Raw genomic sequence first — 24396 nt, forward strand, 5'->3', positions numbered from 1 at the left:
ACAACTGAATTAGTTCTGAATAAGAGTTGCTGTATGTGTAACGCTCACATTAATGGAGAGTCACTGAAGGACCAGCTGACTGTGTAAATGTCAGGTGAAAGCTAGAAGGAAGGCTTCAGTAACCGGATGGATGAGTGGTGTTTAGATGGAGAAAAGACGTAGACGAAGAGAGGGAGGAAGAATATGAAGCAAGAAAGACATATATTCTTCACTGCCCAAAGAAAGGGTTAGCCTTTTTAGGCAGACCTGCCAGTTGTTTGCAATAAGGCCATTTCCTCTGTGATATCCCATGACGTCATGTTTTCTAACCTTTCGGTTTGCTGAGCACACGTGCTTTCCTTCAGCACTCCTTTACTTCATATTCATATAGTTGCACATATCCACACATTGGAGCTGCCCAGCCCAACCTCTGTCTTCCACTGTTGGCCAATGAGCAGCCCCACTGGAGCATTCAGGGATCAAATGCCATCAAATGCCTTGCTTGAGGGTATCTACACAGCTGCAAGAGGGGAAAGTGTTGTGAAACCTTCTGATTATAAGACTGCTTCTCTAACCTTTAGTCTCTGCTTCCCACAAGATATTGCCTTCTTTATCATATGCTGACTAAAGCTACATTAATGTTTAGTTATTTTTATCACACATTTCATACAGCCACGGTCTATTCCGTGGCCAAAGACACAAGAATATTTGCTTTCTCATCTAAGCTGATTACGTCCATAAAACTTGTTTTGATTTCTCACGAGGTAAGAAGATGCTCCTTCATGGTCAATATCCTGTTTTTATTGTACCGCTACATTGCTGCCTCTCTGTATTTCTCATCTGGGGAGAGAAGCAAACACTGTTCATCTTTAATACGGCTTCTTGGTGAAAGAGGCAGGATGAAAATCCACCGTAGGAGCCTGATTTAACATTGCACAAAAGAAATGCAAAAATAAAACAACCCCGCAGCGACCTACAGCCGATAGTGTGTGATGTATTTCACCTCATTGTTGTGTGTCTCTTGTAAATAAACTAAAATCTATATTATAAGAGCTTTAAACTGCTTGTTGTGACCTGAACCAGGTGGTGGAAGATACACAATACACTACCTCACCATTACCGTACAGGATCTCTGCAAAATGTTTCTGTGAAATCATTACATTGACTTTATTCCACTGCAACATGATCTGAATTGAGGCAATGACTACAGTAATGTCTTTACCACAACTTACAGAAAAAGCTTTTAAGGGGCTCCAATGGGCCACGGCTAATGATCAGTCTGTGCCTGTTTGTATTGGAGTCCAAGGCTTCATTGATTATTTATGATGAAACAAAAGTGTGAGCAGAAAAGGACCATAAACTGAACAAACCAAAATCATCAAACTTCTGCCCTGTAGTCTCCTGAAGGACACACACACACACACACACACACACACACACACACACACACACACACACACACACACACACACACACACACAGACACAGACACACACACCCATCATTGACATGATGCATTCCCTAGCCCCTCACCCTAACCATCACAACTAAATGCCTAACCTTAACCCTTACCCTCACCCTAACCATAACCTAATTCTAACCCTAATCCTAAAACCAAGTCTTAACCCTCAAACTGCCATTTGAAGTTGTGGGGTCCAGCATTTTGGCCCCACAAAGCTGTCCGGACCCCACAAGTATACTGTATTCCCGTTTTTTGGAACCCACGAATATAGTTAAACAAGAACACACACACACACACACACACAAACACACATACATACATACACACACGCACACACACACACACACGCGCGCGCGAACATGTGCACACACACATTCAACATTAGCTCAGGGGTGCTGTAATATTGAAATGCAGTCTGCTTTTAGTATTACAGCTCTCATGTCCAGACTCAGAGGCCTCTAGCTTCAGGTAACTTCACGCCGACACAGATGGACATGGAAAAGCTCTCAGCTGTACCTCACTCTAGTCTCTTTCGAAGGTCACCACAAGTACTTAAAGTAAAGTTAAAGGAAAAAGCAGCACCACTTTTTCGTATGAATATATTTTCTTTGCTTTAGTAAAAAAGAAAGAAATGATAGCATACAACAAAGTTCAAGAGCTGATCATTTCAAAGTCTGTTTTATCCTTACTGGTTGAAGAGGGTAGGAGTTTAATAGTAAAATAAAAAGAAAAATTCAGATAATCAAAAAAGGTATGTAATACAAAGTGATGTGTGCCTTAGCCAGGTAGCAGAAAATCCCTAAATTTAAATCTCTGGAAATTACAACTAAATTGATGTGAAAACCCAGACAGGTGAAAGTCAAACTGAATTGAACTGAACCATTTAATTAACTGAACCATGACTGCTCCCAGTAAACACAGTTAATCAGTCACCAGACATTGCATCCAAACGGTTTGAACAACACAGAACTGCATTTGGAATTTGGACAATTTTTTCCCAAATCATCAACAATACTTTGGAAATATAAAACCTTCCTCTTTTCTGTCTTTTCTCTCAGCAGTCTTTCATTTTGAATGAAGACATGGCATAACCCACAAAGCTAGCCCAAACATGAGCAGAAATAAAAATGCTCATGCACACAATTGCACACTTTTGGATTTACAAAATACCAGTTGTGAGGTCTGGCATCACTTGTGGGAGTGGAGCTTTTAAGCAAAATACCTTCCCCCTCCATATGCTCCAAACCCAAACTAGCAATTATATAGAAACCTCAAAGCTAACCTTAGAACACTCTCTAGGGACACGATCACAACTACCAGCCAGTGTTGACCCCGCCTGGAGATACGCCTGCACTCCAAATCCTTCCATCAAGTTTGAAAAGGCCCTCTGCGTTAAAAGTGTTTCATGTGTGGATAGGGATAAAAGAGGGTTTGATTTCATTTAAAAGGGAAATGCCACTCATTTTACATAAACATGACTGGCATTTACCTGGTGTTCAGACTAAATCCCTGTGGGAATGCAGATATGTGTGACCACAGAAGGACATTTGCTTTCAGCTAAATCTGGTACTATGCACAATTCCCCATTTTCCTAAAAGTTATATTTTCTCATACACTGTCTTAAAGGTCCAATATGTAATATATTTACTGTAATAATTTCAAAAATTACTCCAATGCGTCATCAGATATTAAGGTAACATGCTAAGTTGAAATACTATCTTTTCTGACAACAATGCTAATGCCAGTATTTTCTTCTTTTGAAATTTCCGTTCCGTGACGGAATTTCTGTTTGTGTTTTGGCTTGTTTGTTGTTATCAACTGCCCAGTTTGTCAGCCAGGTCGGGTTGCCAGATATACCTGTAAAAACGTAAACCCAGCGCGCTACAGCTGTAAGGTTAGTACAGCCATAAAAGCAGCAAACAAACGAACAGGATCAACGGAGATTGATTTTACCCGACAAAAAAAATGGCATGTTTCTAATAGTTGCGTGACCAGAGACGTAACAAACCCGTCTGGGTAAATACTGGAGATGTATTTGAAAGATGGAGACAGCTTAGAGCCCAAAAGGACACAGAGTTGGCTAATTTCCTCCTGAACAGATAAGCATTAGCTTCAGGCTAATTTATCACAGCTACTAGGGCCAGGCATTTTATGTCATTTCAACATTTGTGTACTCACATTGAATTATATAGCTAGAGTACCCGAGTTGGTTACTCGCAAAAACAATTGAGACACAGCCAGTGAAGTGATCCCGACTGGTCCTGGCTAACGGCGCCATGCTAACCCTGCTAACTGCTAACGTTACCAGAGGACAAGGCAAGCGCCACGGCTGTTTACAACGTGTAGCCTGTTCAGCGGCTGTAGCCGACAACGGTGAGTTATTTGAAGCCAAAACAGGGGGGGTGTAAATCGGAAAGAGAGGACCTTGAGTTTGCAGTGTGTTTAGCGATTGTTGCCGTAATTCTAAGCCAATAAAGTGTGTTCAGTCGGGTGGAAAAGGACGGCAAGGTAGTGGTATTTTTAGCATTTCCTATCGTAATTCTAAGCCGAGGAAGTGTGTCTGTTTGGCATGTGGAGAGGATGGCGAGGTTGTGGGATTTTTAGCAGTTCCTACGGTAATTCTAAGCCGAAAAAGGGTGTCTGTCAGTTGGATACAGAGCTCCACGTGAGCACGGGCTTTTATGACATCAATATATATCATAAGATATCAATATAGCCAGCATCTAATGTTAGCTACTCCACTGTGCTGTGGAGTAATGTCTGGCTATGTGAGACAAGCGTCTAGCAACATTGTTGACACTAGCTGTCAGTATTACATATTGCACCTTTAAAAAAAACTTGCATCTTCTCTCTTTATGTCATAGTCTCCATTTCACACTATATGAGATCTCATTGCAAGTACCCTAAAACTGGGTCTTCAACAAAGCAGAGCAGAGCATTATCTGCAGTGTTGCCTGCTTTTACCAGGTCAGGATCATGGTTTTGTCTTCTGGCGGCACATTGTGCTAAACATCTATGTGGAAATAGAGAGAGAATTGTATTCGTTATTGTTGTTTTTGTGTGTTTCTATGGACATTTGTGTGCAACAATCAAGGCTAATGAATGTATTGTTCTCTGATGGAGAACAATTTGCTTAAATTATTCATAAGTAAATATAAAACACACACACACACACACACACACACACACTACAATAGTATAACTAATACTAACGCTTGTTTAATTGAATCTACAAAATTGAGATTCCTGTATAAGGTTTTGCACAGGGCCATATCTGTAGCAGCATGAATTCATTACGGATTAGGTGCTTTTATAGCCTCACCAATCCTTTCATTTGTAATGTCAGTAATAATAAGGAGAACCAAGTGAATATTTTAAGATATGTAGAGTGTGAATGATTTCTCCCAAGAAATCCTCTGCTCCACATTCTGATGAGAAAATGACACAGATTTTCTCTATAAGTATAATAAGCTTACTGTGCCAATTTACCAGATCAGAATATATCATTTAATACTAGTCTCGCATTGCCACACCCTACCTCCACAGCGCTGCGGAGGAGGGTATGGCTAGTCCACACAGCATTCTGGGATGGGAGACAAACGGGCTCTGGTTTATTGGCATTTCTTTAAACCAATCACAATCGTCTTTGGCGGCGCTAAGCACCATACGGAGCAACGGCGCCACTGCAAAATAGCCTCAGGAAGGAACTTGTTTTGGTGGAACGTGTACGTTCAAGGGTTGTTTTGGTTGTGCAACAGAAAACTCAGATTGGACAGACAGACAGTCTAGCTAGCGTTCTTGATTTACCCTGCAGAGATCTGTGGAGCAGTTAACCACAGTCCTCATAAATCCACTGAAGTTTAGAAAGCCAACACAAAGAAAGCCCAAGGTAAATGAGTGAAATCCGGAGAGTTTCCGTCGGCAACGGAGCAATCCCGGAAGTGGAACGTCTGCACATTCAACATAAAAAACAAAAATGTTACTTCCTACTTTTGCTGAAAATATTTATCACTGTAAAAATAGTAATAAAGACATTTTTTTTTTAAAATGTTTTCAAGTGAGGAAATCTCTTAGTGTGTATAATCTCTGTACATAATCTTATTTCCAACACTGACCTGAGAACTTGTAGGTTTTGTTAACTGCTTAGATAAATAGTTACTACAGGATTATTTTTTTCTCAATATGCAGTAAGAGGAAACATCTGTCTATGGTCTGTCAGGTTACTTCTTCAGGCTGAGCCACCAGGCACTGACCTGCGATCTCCCCTCCGAGGCCTGGCTCCAAAAGAGAGCAAAGACGTCGATCAATACAGTAGATGTTTTTGAATTATTTTTAGTCTGGCACCTCACCTGGGATCAATTTGCCTTGGTTAACCCTACCTGGAGCTGTTTCCTCTGAAAACAAAGCTCCCAGGCTCACAGGAGCACGCAATCACATCAGCCTAAAACACAGTCAGAAAGAAGCTCAGCACATCATATGACATCACATTATGTGCTCGCTGCCTACCCATCCATAATGTGCTGCCTGGAAGTCGCTGCTGGCATCGAGCATAACATGCTGGCTGGGACTTCGCCGAAGCTGAGGACAGAAAGTACTTGGATGGGCTTCCCTTCCACTTTGCTGCTTCGGCTCGTCTTTGTTCGTAAGATCAAGTGCAGAGGCAGAGAATAAGGGACAGAGGAAGCTAGTTTGATGTTAAGCAGTATTTCTTCTGCCTGGCAGTCAGGTTAGCTTTCTGTACTTTATCGTGTGTGTGTGTGTGTGTGTGTGTGTGTGTGTGTGTGTGTGTGTGTGTGTGGGCAGCAGTGTCTTAGAAATACCATCTGCCTGCTCGTACGAATCCAGCATTTCAGTATTCTCTGCCTCAGAGCGTGGCAGTGTTCTCACAGTACAGAGCTGCACATACAAGCACAGACTGCGCATATGACATATGCAAGCAGAAGCACCCCCACTCTTGCACCCACCTACACACACACACACACACACACACACACACACACACACACACACACACACACACACACACACACACCCCCTGCCTACTGGAGTGTAACCATGGAAACGGCGCACCTGCCCAATAGGGGTTGTGATTGAGGAAGCAAAAAGGGAGGGAGTGTATTCATCTCTATTAAGCCATGCAATACATGAGATGATGAATCAATCTGTCACACAGTAAAACTGAACCGACAAACTTTTTTTTTTAATCAATGTAGAATGTTAAATATCAATGTGATAGACTTTATATATTAAAATGTATATGTAGTGATTGTTGACATTGTTAAATATAAAACACACAATATTAGAAATGTCTGATGCTTACATTTAGCACAATGCATGTGTTAGTAGTACATCTAAAGAATATGAAATACATTTTTTGGGAGGGGATTTAAATTATTGTTGGTAGTTAAAACTGGCTTTTACATTTACATCATCATACAAACATTTGAATCTATTACACTTTATACCTATATAGGGAGACATCTGATATTGACAAGTCATGACATCATTAAGCAGCAAATAATAACTGCTGCAAAAACAGTTGCGAGAGGGATTTTGATTTTGACATGTTCGTTTTGCGAGCTGCTGCTGTGTGTTTGTGTACACATGTTCTGTTTTGTTGCACAGCTAATGCGACACTCCTGTGCTGTAATATGTCAGCAACAATTAACCAGGTCACATTCCTTTTTGGCACAGTGCTCCCTCGGCTAAATGAGCCCAAGTTAACAAGGGAACGTTTTGGAGGTTAAAATAACTTGCTTAAGAAATCTTCTGTGTGACTCCAACCGGTGCCTTAAGTACAACTGGCAAACAACTGAGTAGAAAGCATGAGAGTAGATTCTACGTTACAATAGAGCTGTAATTAATTTGCCATAAGGCTTACAATACATCTAAAAATAAATCCCCAATAGTTTCACTCTAAAGGCAGCTACACACCGAGCCGATAATCGGCCATTGGAAAGTCTGGCGAGGTCGGTGACTCGAGTCTGTTCGTGTGTTCCGTGCCGTCGTCTGTCCGAGGGGCTGTCGGCCTTCATTTTGGCTGACCTGACGTGTTCAGTTGGAGACAGTGCAGTCGGGACTCACCCGAAAACGGCAAGCGGAATAAGCGTGACTAAGCCTCTCAAAATCTGACGAAAATCTTTTAAACTGACCTTTGTCGATCTGAAATGAAGACAGATTCAGCAACTGTATGGCCTATTTCTCGCTTAACATTTTTCAGAAACACGTTTTGGTGAACTATTTTAGTACAATATGAGATCGTATTCTGAACAAGCCGCCATGACAGTCTGTCATTGAATTTCTGGAGAAAACAAACCCATGTGACGCGTTCGTCCAATCAGCTGCCGGTTTTCATTTTTGGGTGACAAAACAGATTAGCGCCGCCTGCTGTTATGGAGACGTATTACATCTCGTCGCTTTGGTGTGTTCCGAGTAGGGCTGCAACTAACGATTATTTTCATAGTCGATTAATCTGTCGATTATTTTCTTGATTAATCGATTAGTTGTTTGATTTTTAAAAATGTCAAAACATGGTGAAAAATGTGGATCAGTGTTTCCCAAAGCCTAAGATGACGTCCTCAAATGTCTTGTTTTGTCCAAAACTCAAAGATATTCAATTTACTGTCACAAAGGAGAGAAGAAACTAGAAGATATTCACATTTAACAAGCTGGAATCAGAGAAATCCTAATCTCAAACGATTAATCGATTATCAAAATAGTTGGCGATTAATTTAATAGTTGACAACTAATCGATTAATCGATTCATCGTTGCACCTCTTGCACTATTTTTGACCAACTCGGGGAGACTGATCAGCCCAACTGCCTTTTCTGCCAACGGTCGGCCATCTGGTTGGTGTGTAACTGCCTTAAAGCAGCATGGTTTCATCAAGAACTACATAATACATCAGTTAATGTACACATTAGAGATGCATTTGCCATTAAGGTTGGATTTGGAAGCATTGTCTAACATACATGTGACTATAAACCTTTCTGTTTTATAGCTTTTCTGACATAATGTCACAGACACACCACCCAAGTAACTTAAAAAGCAATTTAGAAACCATATAAGGTGCTATGCCTCTTATCAGTAGTTCACACGCCTCATACGGCCGTAATAGAGTCTGATTTATACACTTCATTATAAAGTCTGACCTTACAACATGACCTATTTACTACAGCTTTATTAAATATTAAAGCTGTGACATTCAAGGTTCGGCAGCTTGGAAGAACATCGGTTCTCACCGTGACGAGGTCAAGGAAGTAAAGCCTATATCACCAAGTCACTATCCTGTGGATAATCGACAGGCTTTTCCAAAAGAAACTGTTAAGCAGAGTAGGTAAGAAAGCTTCAGATCGTGGCACATTTCGTCATCCACTGAATTTCAAAACAACAGTCCTGCATCTTTGCAGTGATAATTTGAACCCAATGAAGGGGAGAAAAAAAACAGTGCTTGTCCCTTTCTCATTATCACTACAGAAGCACCTTTGAGCAAGGCAATTAACCATCAGTGCTCCAGTGGGGCTGCTCTGTATCCAGCAGATTGTATGAATGTGGAACAGAGCGTTGTTGCAAAAGCGTGTTCATGTTGATCGAAACAACCCTGAATATATTCAGTAATATAATAAAATGCCAAATGCTGTTTCTCTCCATTAACCAGTCTGTGCCACTTTACACCGTGCAATTAGGTTCTTAGATACCTGGACACACTCACTTAACAACACATTTACACACATGCACACATGTGGACACTCGTGCAGCCTCACACACACACACATCCTCTATTTTCATTCATCATCTAGATTCCTTGGCTTTTATGGATCTTGACATCATTGTCCCACTCAGTGTATCGTCTCTGTAGCAACAGGGTTACATTTTATGTCCGGATGTCGATTCATCAAGCCAAGCTATTAGTCTTTCATTTAATAATGTTTATCTGCTGGCTATGGAGTTCAGCTTTGTTATTGGGTTTTCTCCCTGATCACAGCTGCACAGCACTGACACTTTGGAAAGAACACAATCAAGAACTAGTATTAAAAGTAGCAAGTACAGCCTTTTGATAATGAATTGTAGCTATGATAATACTTGCAACGGTGCTTCATGTGGGCTGTAATTTGTAATGCCAGAATAATATTTTCGGATCCTCAGCCCACCTCCACATCTCTCCGTCATTCTTTGTGAACACTACAGGTGGAGGAGAGCGTCAGCGATACAGAATGTGTGTAGGTGACTGAGTGGGCGGGTACTGCCATCATCTTCACATGTGGGAAGCCCATGGCTGAAGACAGAAGGATGAGTGGGCAGAGTAGTGACAGAAGAGAGAGCGGGGACAGAAAAAATACGATTAAAATGCAAAGTCAGTTTGGCAACCTAGTGAAAATGTCAGTTTAAGTGTTCTCAGTTATGACATATGTCAGACAAGACATCAGCGGCATCTAACTCTGCTACTGACTGACCTACTAAAGCTCCCTCAAACATCCCCTGAAGTTGCAAATTCTAAAAATTCTTAGAACTGCTGAGTTAAAAAAAATAAATAAATACCAAGAAGCAGCATTTAATAACATTGCTGGTACTCTTATCCAGAGCAGCTTATAGTTAGAACTACAGGTTAAGTGCTCAGTCTCTCTTTCACAGATAGTTTCCTTTTAGGACAGCCTATCAAACCAACCTCTCTACCTCTTCCAGAAGAAATGTTTTTTTCCTGCTCTCCTTGCAGACTCTCCACGCCCCGCAGAGCTCAGCCTGTCAACCTTCAGTTCCATGTTGAAGCTGTTTCTAAATAATAGATGACCCCAGAATCCCTCAGGTTCATGGCACAAGCTGTGGGTGCTGTTGTGTTGAGAAGCTAGAAAGCATGAACACCGTGCACAAACACAAAATGTGAGGTAAGCATGTACTAATGATGTCTTGTGTTGTCTTCACAAAACAAAGTGCTTGAAATGTAAACGCCAACAAAAACTTAAATAACTTTTAAATTAGCATAGAAGGGAAATTAAAACCAGCAGGACTCTACAAACAGACTGCAGGCAAACTGTGTACTAATTGTGTCTCAATTGCAATTCACTGAAGCAATAAAGCCCCCTATTGAGACTTCGTCCCCGAATAATAAGGATCCCTTTCTTACTCAATAGGATGCCTGCAAAGTCATTTCTGAAGTGAGCTCCAACACAAACACATGAGATGAGCTATAAAGACAGCGAGAGGTGACAGATATACACAGGGCAGTGGATGCCTTGAGGTCTAAGTCAGCTTGTACTGTTAAATTGTTGGTTTTAATCCCCAGGCAGGCTTGAACAATCTGTATCTGGAGAAGTGAATAAATACCAACCCTTCTGTCTGCCTTTTTACTGGTTATCCCTTGTTGCTGTGTTGGTTTGTTGCACTTGTTTACTGGGTTGTATTGGTTTTGCATTATCTTTTTAATGAAATGTGTATTTAAAGAATCGCTGTTATTATTCGCTGTTATTGGCCATTAAGAACTGCAATTTCCACACTACTCAAGTGAATTTTCTTCACAGTGCACAATGCAAAATGGATGGGAACCTCATTTCAGAAATCTCTGTGGTTGGCCACTTTTGACCACAGGGATAAACATTTTACAAATTATGCCAGCAGAAGCAGAACAGCATTGATCACTGTCCAAGCCTGAAGTCCATTTTATTAAGGCTATTTCAATTTCCATTTCCATTTATTCATCTCTTTCTAGATACCTGTGCTGACTTTTCAAAATAAAACACTTTGATTGAAGGTAACATCGAAGATGCAAAAAGCTCTAAGATTTTCCCATGCAAAATTTTGCTCTGAGCAGTATGTACATCATGCAACCTGAGCATATCGCCCAGTTAGGATGCGGCAACATACACAATCAACCAACTTGTACATGAGTGCATGTGAGCAAAAGTATGTGAATGTCGGTTCCACTTCCTGTTCTTGTACCTTGCTACTCCGGAATGTCCCCTTTCCTGGTGAACTAAAGTTTAAAAGACAAGCTGGGTGGAATGATGCAATGAGGAAAGAGGCATGAAATATGCCTCAGGGACTGGTGTCAAATTCTACTGCTAGGTATTCTCAAAATAGAGAGTTGGAGTTCCTAGATGTGATGACCTAGCCTAGAAATCGAGATGCACCCTAGCGGCAGCAAATGTAATTTGCAGCCAGGTTCAGTCTAGCAACTCTCCGTTGGCTTGCGAGCTGGAAAAACCAGACTCTAGTCAGGCCAATCACATCGTGTATAGAGTCGGTGGGCGGGCTTAACATAATGACGGCAGAGTTGCGACCACAGTCAATGGTTGCGACGGTTCCGCGTGAATTCCCTGCTACTTGAAAACAAAGAAGGTGGCTGCTGCTGCTGGCGAACAGCGGTCTTTCGAATCAGCTTTGGCCGCGACTCTGGAAGACTTGGAGTTAAGCACTGAAGTCATTCTTAAAAAAGGAAGATGTGTTCGAAGTTTTGCTGACCAGATACGGCAAAAGTTTAATCTATCAACTAGCATTGCTCTGGTTGGTTGTAGCGCTATCCTATTGGGTGCAGAGTGAATTTGAAATACAGCCGTTTATCCTGCCCCTCGGATTGAGCTCTGCCAATGGTTTCAATTGGTCTAATGGTCTAATTCCCAGGCCCAACAATCTTGATGTGGGTCTGGCTTGTCAGGCTAGTGATGACCACTATGACATAATAACTTGCTGCTCAAAAGGCAGGAAGTTGAGTGTTTTTGCGTACGAGCCAACAAATGATTGCATATCCCAACCACAATCTTGTCAGCAGCCCTGAAATTCTCAAATGGATTTAAAAAGCTTACCATTTGCAGAGGCCTCTTTCGAAGGTCCCTCTCAGTTACCAGTCTCTCTTGGTCACTGACGTAGAGTCCACGCTGAGCCAGCACCTGAATGACAGCATCGTGGCCCAGCAGGGGATTGGAAGAGTCGCTCTTCAGGATGAGGCTGCCGGCCCTGCAGTAGAGGTCTGCTGACAGCAGGAGGCTGGCCACGGGAGGCTTCAGGTGCTCCTGCTCATACTGGTCTGTGTAGAAGGGGTCCTTTAAGTCTGCCGGGATGCTGTCTGTATGATGGAGGAGAGAAAGTGGGCTTGTGGATAAGAGATTCCACTAACTTCCTGGGAAGACTCAATAAGAAGGTGGACTAAGAACCAAGACAACCACAGTGGCATGTTTCTAATTTTCTATATCAGCAAATCACCATCATCATCAGCAAAATATGCAGCTTACTGAGATGTAAACTGAGGATGATAATTCATGTTCTAAAATATGGAAAAAACAGAACTACTTAACCATTCCCTTTTACAAAGGACAAACTCCGTAGGCAAAGGATGGAAAACAAAAGTGAAAAATCAGTTAAACTGTCTTGAGCTGATGTAGTGATGGCAGCTTTATTCCAAATCTGCATCAGAGTTTGGCTTCTTTGAAGATTTTTCCACACAATGCATTTTCTCAGCCATCTTTGGCAAGTCTGCTTCAATTTTTCATTGCCATGCTTTGACGATATCTTGACGTGGACAGGTATGGATAGACCAGCGTTTCTATAGCAACTGCAGGAGTGGAACCCAATTGATTCATCTAGTCTGTATCTCTGGAGCTTCCAGTTCCCTGGGAACACTCCTCTCACTGCCTGCCTCATCAAAGAGAGCCTGCGTGTGTGCGTGTGTGTGTGTGTGTGTGTGTGTGTGTGTGTGCATCACCTCAAGCAAGTCCACTGCAAGGGGATAGTAATACCTTCAAAACATTGCCTTTTTTATTGCCTTACTTACGTGTTCGCTGAGCTGGGAAGCATTTTCATAAACCATTGTGAAAAGAGACTGTATGGCTATTGTACAGAAAATATCAGTCAGAGCCGAGCCAATTCAAGTCCTTTTTTTTCCACAGCAGATTAAAAAATTAAAATAAACAATTAACTGTTTTCACATGACATGCTGCTGCTGTATGTACATATTAAAATGCATGCACACACACAGAGCTCATCACTGTGTAGGCAGCAGAATAGATGTACATTTTGATAACTGGGTGTATGCAGAGAAAAATGTTGCATGTGGTGACAGCGATTACACTCGCCGACACTGCTGCACACACACACGCTCAATGGTGTTTTAAGCCCCCACCGTCGACTTCAAGGCAGCGTTGCGACCGTTGACTTCAAGGCACCTAACCCTAGTGCCTTCCAGGCAGCGCTGCCTGGAAGACGACGTTGGGGGGTTAAAACACCTGCACACCTGTACACACACACACTTAGACTGACCATTATCAACAAGGTCATATACAGATGGACTCTGTGTTATTATGGAACAGGAATGCAGACAGTAGCAGCTATCTGGGTCATCCTTTTCCTGTAAGTACTTTATTCATGTTATTGATCCCAACAAAGACAATCTTTTCTCTAGTCCTCCCCCTTCATCCTCCACAGGGAGGTCAGAGGTCAGGTATTGCTCAGATAATTTACAAATTGTATTTAATGTGATGGTTTTTCAATATGCAGGCTTTTCTGAAGCTCTAATTGTGTCTTCCACTATTTGCTAGACTTGGTTCATGTTGCCACTGTAATGGACCTGCTTATTAAAGAAGACTACAATGTTAGGAATGTTTGTCTGTTGTGGCCCAGTTCACTGAGCTTTATAAGCAGTGTTTACATCAATCCAAAGCCATCATTGTTGACTGACAACTCAATGTGGAATCATTTCATCTGATTTAGCTCAAACACTATATAAAGAAATGTGTATTCCAGTTGTTATCTTCCAATATGTAATTACATTTGTAGTATTTTAGCTTTTATTTAGGCACGGAAGTCTGTAAAACCTTGCTTCACATTCACAATATTCCAGTCTTCAACTGTTTACAACAGAGGAGAACCACTGCTGTTTCGAGATTAATGCAGAGAGCAAGGACATCTGTTAAGTAGCCCGCTTGTTAAGAGAATCTGGAGATAAATACACTTATTCACTTTTGTCTCAACCTTTTACCGAACAGGACAGCTTCTGGTCACAGTGAATCTTCTTCCTCACAAACCAGAGTTGTATCGCACATTAAACACCGGTATCAGTTTGTGCTTGACAGTATTTTGTAACAGCAGATGATCTGCTGCATGGACTACATCTTGCATCTACTAGACTGCATATTCTTGATTCACTCCTGCACTGGTGTTATGAGGCAGATGCATGTGAAGTATTCAGAGCAGCGTAGGCAGGAATCTGGAGATGAGCCCGCTCTCTCTCTTCATTGAACTCTCTCTCTCCCTTCCTCCCTCTCTCTCTGGAGAGCTGTATTTTTGGAATCAGCCCATTTTATTCAGTCCTGATTGAAAATACACTGGAGGATCTGCAAGGAATCTCATGTTTGCTGGGCTATTACAACATAGCGCAAGTAATAGCAATGTGCTTGGTGGCTTCAGCAGACAAACAAAGCTGTACTGGTTATTTTAGAGAGGATGTGCTTATGTTCATATGCACATTAAGCAGATAGATGAAATAACTACAATAATGGGGGTGAAAATGAGAATGAATGGGAAAGAACAAAACACAGAAAAAGAATCTAAGACAGACAGATTGTCTTGGATTTATTTAAAGTCTTGCACTTTGCATTTATAAAAAAATAAAATAAATGACCCTGATCAGAAGCCAGCTTGTGAATATTATAATTCGGTTTTCTCACCCAGCCTCAAATGACAGATGTAGGAGTTGTTCGCCACAGGGGCCAAGCCTTTCAAAAATATTCTCAACCTGTGGTTTTTTAATTGATTGCGTTATTGAGGTAAGTCTGGGCAGACAAAAAAATATATGATATCAAAAGATGAATAAGCACAGAATATTTTCTAAGCAACAACTCACACTTTGAATTGTGTAGAATTGAAACTTGGTGAATTGCACATTAACTGCACTAGTGTATTTCTGAGGCCCCTCACAAAATGATCTGCCTCAGGACTCCGCTTCCGACCAAAACCATTTCCACTTCAGTGAGTGAATGCAGCAAGGCCTGGTTCATCCGCAGGCAGTCATTTAAGCACACACTGCTGATCATTTTGTTTCTGTTACGTTTGTATGTTTCAAATGATTCGATTCAGCCACAGTATGTGCACAGCGACAGTAGCCTCAGTGTGAAACACAGGTATTAGGACTGTGATGACTGATAAAAGTGACTTCAATTTGTGTTTGCAGTGAAATAGCTTTGAATCGTTTTTCAGAAATGTGGGTAGCATTTCTTTTCTACTTTTGGCCAATGGCCATGCGTTATAGTTATTAGGGCTATACACAGTAGAAGCATGATGCCAATCATTCCAGTTTTTCTGCATTAATGGCTCAGAAGAAGTGATCTTGTTATGCCTCCCTGTTCACTGACGCCACCTTAACAGCTCAGGCTCTGTCACCTAGCATAAGACAAATGTCATGTGCAGTGGGGTACTTGCTTAGAGTTTTAAGAGACGGTCTTGTAACGTTTCCAGTCCCCACTCATTGTATGTACATTTTTAACTGAAAAATGATGCCGTAACCATGTGACAGACATCACAATTTAGCACATTTCCACTCTGAAGGCTAAAAATCCTCATTCTGAAGTATGTTAGATGGTGATTACCTCTATACCAGACACTTCAGTTGAATCCCTGCTGCTTGTATTGTGAAAATGTGACTTAAATGTGTGTTTCAGTAACATACCACTATAGGTCAAAGTCACAATAATCTGAGCGAGGTTGTTACTGAGATGTTGGTGGAAAAAGAAATGTTCCCGTTACTGTAAATCCATGTTTTTGTAATTCCCACTGATGGACAACGTAAGGTCAAGTTATACGTATACACAAAACACCTTTGGTAATTTATAACATCCATCCATCCTTATCATTTTTAATCATTCAGAGTATAACACATGTTCTGTGGTTTCTTAGCATCAGTGCTTTGCAGTACTGTTTAACAAAAACAACTAGATGTGAAGACAAGAAAAGGATGTTCTATCTGAGCTAAACAACCCCAGCACCACATTGGCTCCTTTAAAATCAATTTTGAGCCCTATGACGATGAGGTGAGCATCTGCGCCACAGTGTTACAAAACTCCCCTCGGTCTATGTATTATCCATACTAGCCAGATAATTAGACTGGATTGCCATTTTGTTTTCACTGCACTACTGAAAATGTGGGGGGCAATTTAGTGGTATAGTACCGGGCTATATGCATACATTCCCTGCATTAACATTGCTTCGCTCTCAATATGTATACATGTGTTCACCATATTAGTGTTCATATTCAAAACTACTAAAAAAGGAACACACTTCTGACTCCTTTTTTCATTGCAAAACCTTTGAAATGATTCTCAAATCATAATACACAGAATAACAAGTCACATATAAGAATCAAGACAGTGATATCAATTGAGGTGAGATAAATATGAAGGTGGTCCTCCATGAGGAAAAGCATTAACTAATATTTCTGAAAGCACTGTTGATTTTTGTCTTATGATGGTTACTAACTACAGCTGAGCATACAAACCTTTCCATTTACTCCAAATGACTGTTAACAATTAATTATGTCTGTCCAAGGCAATTCATTTAAGATGGTCCACAATGAGCAACACACTGTTGTTTGTGGACCAAACAGGTTTTACTCTGATGGAAAATCACTGTGGTATTTCTACAGGAGGCACTAGTAAAGAATACTGCCTCAGGCAATCAATGATGAGTCCACATCTGTCTCTTGTTTTGGGGATTGTTTTGGTGTCATAGCTTTTTAAAATGTACAAGGTCCATTATTCACATGCATTGAATCAGGTTCTGTAGTAATTAATCAAAATTCTGACAAACATGGATTTGAAAAACAAAACTATTCATGCAGCGTGCAGGTCACTATGTCGAGGTACAGCGTCACACCTACCTGTCCCGTATGCTTTGGCCATCAGCCATGTGAGGCTGCAACAGATTTTGGCTCGAGAGAAGTCATAGTGCTCAAAAGACTTTATCGCTGGAGCAACGAAGGTCTTCTTAACATCCCTGACGTCCTGAACTTCCCCCATATTTCTCCCTCAATTGTATTCTTGAACCCTATGAAGCAACACAACGCGAAAGCATCCCACTAGTGGAATTTCTTGGAAAACAATAAACGACAGTGAAATGATGAGATGGGGTGTCGTTTCGCAGACTATTCACAGGCTCTTTCAGAAAAGAAAAAAAGCGAGATTGGCTGCGGATTTTTTCGCCTCGTTGACACAATGAGTCGCTAGTCTTGGCGTTTCTCATCCATACTGCTGTCTACCAGTTGAAATGGGCTTCGTCAGACCAAGCTGGGAAGGTTTCCTTGGATTTCAGAGGAAAAACTGTTCTTCAGCTGGCATAGAAACACAAATATTTCCATTTTGGGGTTCTTTGGAATCAGACGGCGTATCCCTTTCATGTCCATTTATTCTTGTATGGATTACCTATGTGTTTAGCATTCCCTCCTCTATTCTATCCATTGGTGCCGTGGTGCAGTTTTCCTGCTGCCGCACTGTAGTTCTCCAAGTCCAGCACCTTTGTTGCAAAATGCGCATGCGCGGACGGTACCTTCAATGCTATCGGGAATATTAACACTTGTTTAGGGGCAAGATATGTTGTTTTGCCCCATTTATTGTATTTTTCTATCATATGTCTATTATATTTACCCCAGGACAGCAGACCAATTCAAGACTCATTTAATGTCCTTACAGCACATACTGCAAAGCTTATATGGTCTATTTTTTTGAGTTTTCGACGAGCATTTGAATGTAGCATGAAAAGAGGACAGTCTGTATACAATTAGCCAAAAAACAAAAAAACTGAACATTTTTATTATGTTCTCAATTTGACAGACCGCACTGCACTTATTCCAGTAATTTGATTACCTTGTAGACAGCTTAGTTTAATTCTCCAGCCACACCCACTCCCACATGACCTCGGATAGAAGACTTTCTATAAAGCTAAAAAAATCTTCTTCACATTAAAGTATAAACACGTAAAGAATGTCAGTTATAAAGGATCCTATAACCGACAGAAGGTATTAAGCACGAACCACATTTCCCAACGTGCAAAGCAATATTACGTCATTACTATGCGTCGGTGATTGTTTTGAACAGTTGGAAGAGAATGCGTTGGAAGGAGGTAAGTGGTGTTTTATATGAAACATTCAGCTTAAGCTACTTACTGGCATTTATGAGTCCGTTACGGCCGAAGTGTGGTTTGACAAACGTTATTCAAAAATACACCGAAATGCGAAAGTTTTTGACTTGTTCGCAGTAACCAGGAGTTATATTTGTCTTTCTGAAACTGTAATTTCGTTACTGAACGATTCATTTGTAGTTAATTTGCACCTCTGGAAATATGACTTTTAGTCGATATTTAAGGTGGATTTAACATGCTTTGTAAATAGCAAAAAAGGCAGGCAAATCACATTTCATCTTTGTTGATTAAATATGTATTTGTAAAATTAGTAAATGACGTTATGCTGTATAAATCCAAGCCCGAGTTTCCACCATTTTGAGAAGTTGCGGTTACCAATATTAAGACTATGACCTCGAAATCCTTGACATGAACCTAATGTTTACATCTGTTTCTCTGATGTTCACAGGCTAATAATCCATAACGATGTTTATGCCGAGAGCCCTGAAAGTAAAGAGACCTGCCCAGGTCTCAGGCCAAGTTTTGAATAAGAAAAGCAAGGTGGGTCAGCAGGAGAAAAAAGATGAGGGCAGTTCAGTGACACCTGTTCAGAAGGAGGAAGCATGTGAAGACACCAAACCACAGGATGAGACAATACAAGCAAGTGGAGAGTCAACAGGTTTAACAGAGAGCTCAGTGCAAGAAGATGGACATACGTCTGCCTCAAGTGATATGGAGGATGAGGAGGAGGAACCTGTCAAATCATTCAAAAAGAGCCAGAGATGGCCAGAGCCAGGAGAGCCAGTCTGTGTGATGTGTGGTCGCTATGGGGAGTACATTTGTGACAGCACCGACAATGATGTTTGCAGTCTTGAGTGCAAAGCTAAACATTTGGCCCAAATGGGGATGGGAACTGGGGCAGATGTGTTTAACCGTAAAGACAAAAATGGAGATGAAAGGACTCAACCTCAACAGCCAGCAGCTGACATTGGTGGAGTGGGTGAAAGGGAGACAGGCTATTCCTACAGGGACGATCGGTTCATATCAGGCCTAACCGATGAGCAGGTGCAGAGGATTAAACAGGAGCTGGGCATTGAAACCCAGGGGAGAGATGTCAGGAGACCCATCATTGAGTTTGAACACTGTGGATTCCCTGCCACGCTTAGTGGCAACCTGAAAAAGGCTGGCTATGAGGCGCCCACGCCGGTCCAGATGCAAATGGTCCCTGTTGGTCTTAGCGGCAGGGATGTGATTGCCAGCGCTGACACAGGCTCCGGGAAGACTGTAGCCTTCCTGCTGCCAGTGGTAGTGAGGGCAATAGAGGTACAGTAATGAGTATTCATACTCAGAGAAGGCTACTTTTTAATCTATGGGAAATTTTATCTAGAGGAAATGCATATTTGCAAGACACCAGTAACCTGCATATCACACAAATCCACCTTTTAATAACAATTTACACCATGATTTCTCCTTTACTGATAAACCTGTAAAGGTAACACAACATAAGGTACAGTATAACTTGGCCTTCACATAGCCTAAGGTTGAGGAAATGTAAAATGTAACTCTAAGCTAAAGTAACCTTTTAAAAACATCACTTGGTTGGAACAGATGTACAAGCTATCTTGAGAGCTGCTTTGTAACCAACGTTACAATATTATGCAAAGATCTACCAAAATGTTGCATCGACTTTTGTAAATATTGACTCTGTAGTATTACTTGCTTCATGGCTAATAGCTTTTGAGCTTGCAAATGTATTAAGATGCTGTATGATTTCATTTTTTTTAGAAACCAGCACACAGTGCGAGTAGCCCTGTGGCTCTCATCCTGACTCCCACCAGGGAGTTGGCCATCCAGATAGAGAGACAGGCCAAAGAGTTGCTGATGGGCCTCCCCAACATGAGAACCGCGCTGCTGGTGGGCGGCATGCCTCTTCCCCAACAACTCCACCGCCTCAAAAGCTGCATCAAAGTACAGTCTATCTTTTCACAGCCATTTTCTCCTCCTCCAATTAAAACATTGTTTTGAGTCTTTAAGTTTCCACAGCATCATGTTGTTCTTCTATTAATCCCCTTTTAGATTATCATAGCCACCCCTGGGCGACTCATTGAGATCCTGAAGCAGAAGGCAGTGCAGCTGGCCAAAGTGAAGGTTGTGGTGGTTGATGAGGTAATGATAAACAGCGCAATTCACATTTGCTCGAAGTTCAGCACGCAAAAGGTTTCTAGCATTGAAAAAAATAATTTTAAAAACAAAAAGGGCCTAAAAGGTTAAATGAATGGATTTTAAAAGTACTCGTTAAATCGAGCATTTTACTCAACAGCACAATAACGGTTTTACAGGTATTTGGTTACATGCTGTTAAGTGTGTATAAATCATACAATTCCTGTCCTGGAACCATGTGTAATTGCGGTGTTTCCTGTAGGTCGACACTATGTTGAAGATGGGCTTCCAGCAACAGGTGCTGGAGGTTTTGGAGCAAGTCCCAGAAGATCACCAAACTCTGCTGGCGTCAGCCACCATCCCAACAGGGACGGAGGAGCTGGCTGGCCGATTGGTTCGTGACCCTGTCCGCATTGCTATTGGAGAGAAGAACCAGCCCTGTGCCAATGTGAGGCAGATCTTGCTATGGGTAGAGGAACCCTCCAAGAAGAAGAAGCTGTTTGAGGTTCTCAATGTATGTTATAGAGTAGAGTACTGGGTATTTTTAACAGTGACTTGAAGCGGTATGCATAAAGTCTCCCTTTTTTTTCAGCAAGTCTGGTTCTCACTTAAAGTCTCACAACATTTTGGGTGGAGTTTCACTTGAAGCACACTTTCACTGCCAACATAGGCTTTCATTAAGGGGTCACAGTTTTCTTAGATCTTGGGTAAGACAAAGTCTATTTGTACTCTGGAGAACCAGAAGGTGCTTTGGCAAGGACAAACACAGAAAGTGGGTAATTATCTCAATTTTAGTTTATGGTGGATTTATCGCTCAGTCTTGATACACACTGGTAGCAGCTTGGTATTTTATTAACTGGCTTCTACAAGGTGGTAATTCCTCAAGCTCCAAGGACCAGTCTCCCCACTACACCATATTTAGACAGCCGTGGCCCCCGTCTGCAGGAAATGGGTGGGCCCTAAGCCATGGCCCCACTCCAGGAATCCCAGCAATGGCTTGCACCATTTATACAGGGCAGGACAGGAAGGGTCTGCTTTAGTTAAGCCAGTAAGGCGTGTTGTTAACCATTATGTGAGTTACACAAGCTACTCTTCTGTGTAGAGGGTTGTTGTGATGGAGTTCTTTTTGTAAGTTACGTTATTTATAACTGCTGTAAATGAATGCAGTTTAAAGTCTAAGGCTTCTGTCTCTGAACAGGGAAATGGGGTGGATCTTACAGTAGTACTGTGGACTTGGATCGTTATTACACTGGGGAGTGGATGGGACACCAAAACTCTGCGGTGGACGTGACTCAGATATCACATGAAACATGTTTTCATATCTATGTATGTTGCAGTTCTTACCGCATGGTATATGAACATTTGCTCAAACTAAAGTCAGAAAATCGTAATTGGAGCTAGAGCAGTAGACCTAGATGAGAGAAGCCCCATCATCATCATCACTTTACTGTACTTGCCCTGCTGCTCTAGGCAGAAACACTTTATTAGTCAGTGTGGGAAATAACTATTTGGAAAAAGGGACAGATGCAAACAGCCTACTTCTAAGAACATTTATTTAGGCTTTGTAAAGCTATTCCTGCCCTGTCAAGGTATGAATGGCAGGAAATAAATTGGAACCAGATAATTGGGAAGGTTTTCACCTATCTGTTACAGGTTGACAAGCCTAAACTTATGTCTACTGATTAACCCTTTTTATTTGCAGCAAACCCGAAATATAGCCAAACGAGTGAATGTGATGTCAGCCAGCCCTGTTTCAGTACTTTTTTTCCTCGAAAGTGTGTGATTCTGGCTGGAGAGTCATGACTGCCATCTGCTGGAGGATTTTGACCTTTTGAACCTGCCCAAAAGTTTAAAAAGCTGCCTCAAGCAAGATGACATGCACGCAGTTTTAGAATTTACATTCCTTGTAGCCTGGTTAGTAAATCATAAATCAAAGTTAATAAGGCAAATGGTCAATATACATAATAGCTCAATCTGTATAATGAGTTACTGAAATATAATATAAAAAAAATATATATTTGTTTTTACATCACTCCTATGTTTTTCCTTGTGGCTTTGCAGGACAGTAAGCTGTACCAGCCTCCAGTGGTGGTGTTTGTAGACTGTAAACTGGGGGCTGATCTACTGTGTGAGGCGGTCGCCAAGGTGACAGGCCTCAAGACTGTGGCAATGCACTCTGACAAGAGCCAGAGGGAACGCAACCGCATCCTCCGGGTGAGGCCAGTGGCAGCCAGAACATGCAGTGTCAACTGGATAAATAGTTCTCCCATGTCTGGTGTCCAAGAGTGTTGCTCCAGAATAACTTTTAGCTGGAAGACAGCAGACACCTAGAGCTGAGACTTAACAGACTCAACCGTTTTTATTAGTTCATTGAATGCAGAAGGATGCTGTCAAAACCACAACAACTGGGCCCACAATGATCCTGATTTAATGTGGATGCCATTCAACATCCTTCCTGGTAAAAGCAGGAAATAAATAAGTACATGTTTCTTCAAATTTGGAGGAAGGATTCCTCACTGCATGGCAACATGTAATTGAAGTTTTTGCTGAAATTAAAATGTAAATTTGGTATCTTTGGACACTTTGAGAACTTGGCCATAATGTAAAATACATGTCTGTGGTGTGATTGTTTAAAAAGATGACCAACCACCATTAGATCCTGCAGAGTTTATAATTACATGTGTTTAACCCTTGTGTTGACTTCGGGTCGCATTGACCCGTTTTAAATTTTTTATATAAGAAAATATGGGACGTAGAAATAAGCGCTGAAAATTTAAAACGTCAAAAACGTCAGGGGGAAAAAAAGTGTTTTTTTCAAGGTTGAAGGCAAGACAACACAAGGGTTAAATCCTACTTACCCTGTGAGCTCCACAAAACCAAGTTGCAGTATTGGTGAAAATGAAGTCATTCATAACGTTTGCTGTCAGTGTTGGGTTTTGACAATGCTTAACATGTCTGACAGTGTAATATTTGCTCTGTTTCATCCTCAGGGTCTTCTGGATGGAGACTTTGAAGTGGTGATCAGTACAGGTGTGCTAGGCAGAGGACTGGACCTAGTCAACGTCAGATTGGTGGTTAACTTTGACATGCCAAACACAATGGATGAGTATGTCCATCAGGTGAGAGAGAGAGAGAGAGAGAGAGAGAGACTTTTTGTTATGTTTGATAAAGACGACATCCCCTTATTTCTTCCCATCTAGATGGGCAGGGCAGGTCGGCTGGGACACAGAGGAACAGCCATCACCTTTCTCAACAACAACAACAAACGGCTGTTCCTGGAGGTGGTGAAGCGGGTCAAACCCACAGGGTCCATCCTGCCCCCTCAGCTCCTTAATTCACCCCACCTCCATGAGCAGCAGAGGAGGGAGAGAGAAAAGGCCAAACAAGGGTCTGATGACACGCTGGTCACTAAGAACAACCTCATAGACATCATAAGGAAACACGACCGGCGCAAGAAATAGTCTGTTCTCCCAATCATTCCTGCAATAGTGCTAAATATTTATTTGGTAAATGTTTATTTTGTATATTGTTTATTGAAAAAAATAAATTTGACATATTCTGAATAAATGGCTTGTGTAAGGTAAGACAATTTATTCAAATAGTTATCCTCTCTAATGCCCTGATTTTCACCCAGGTCTGAGGGACAGTCTTTACTGCCACTGCTGTCTTTATTGAAAACTGAGGTCCAGTAAAAATAATACTA

General features: G+C 41.4%; 2 protein-coding genes across 3 annotated transcripts in view; one reads left to right on the top strand and one right to left on the bottom strand.

Moving 5' to 3' along the window:
• Positions 1 to 17921, bottom strand: part of camsap2a (calmodulin regulated spectrin-associated protein family, member 2a) — a 52158-nt gene extending 34237 nt beyond the window's left edge. For both annotated transcript variants that reach the window (XM_078258765.1, XM_078258764.1), the window contains exons 1-2: positions 17299 to 17921; positions 12239 to 12498 (exon numbers count right to left, since the gene is read on the bottom strand). In XM_078258765.1, coding sequence (XP_078114891.1) covers positions 12239 to 12498; positions 17299 to 17437 — 399 coding nt within the window. In that variant the 5' untranslated portion in view covers positions 17438 to 17921. The remainder of the gene's footprint in view (positions 1 to 12238; positions 12499 to 17298) is intronic.
• A 551-nt stretch (positions 17922 to 18472) lies between these two features.
• Positions 18473 to 24260, top strand: ddx59 (DEAD (Asp-Glu-Ala-Asp) box polypeptide 59). The gene is made up of 8 exons (XM_078258766.1): positions 18473 to 18536; positions 19003 to 19856; positions 20319 to 20501; positions 20610 to 20699; positions 20956 to 21207; positions 22755 to 22907; positions 23684 to 23812; positions 23894 to 24260. Exons 2-8 carry the CDS (start codon positions 19020 to 19022, stop codon positions 24152 to 24154), a joined length of 1905 nt encoding a protein of 634 aa, XP_078114892.1. The 5' UTR covers positions 18473 to 18536; positions 19003 to 19019; the 3' UTR covers positions 24155 to 24260.
• The last annotated feature ends 136 nt before the right edge of the window (positions 24261 to 24396 follow it).

The sequence above is a fragment of the Sander vitreus genome, chromosome 9, assembly GCF_031162955.1.
Source record: "Sander vitreus isolate 19-12246 chromosome 9, sanVit1, whole genome shotgun sequence".
Classification (NCBI taxonomy): domain Eukaryota; kingdom Metazoa; phylum Chordata; class Actinopteri; order Perciformes; family Percidae; genus Sander; species Sander vitreus.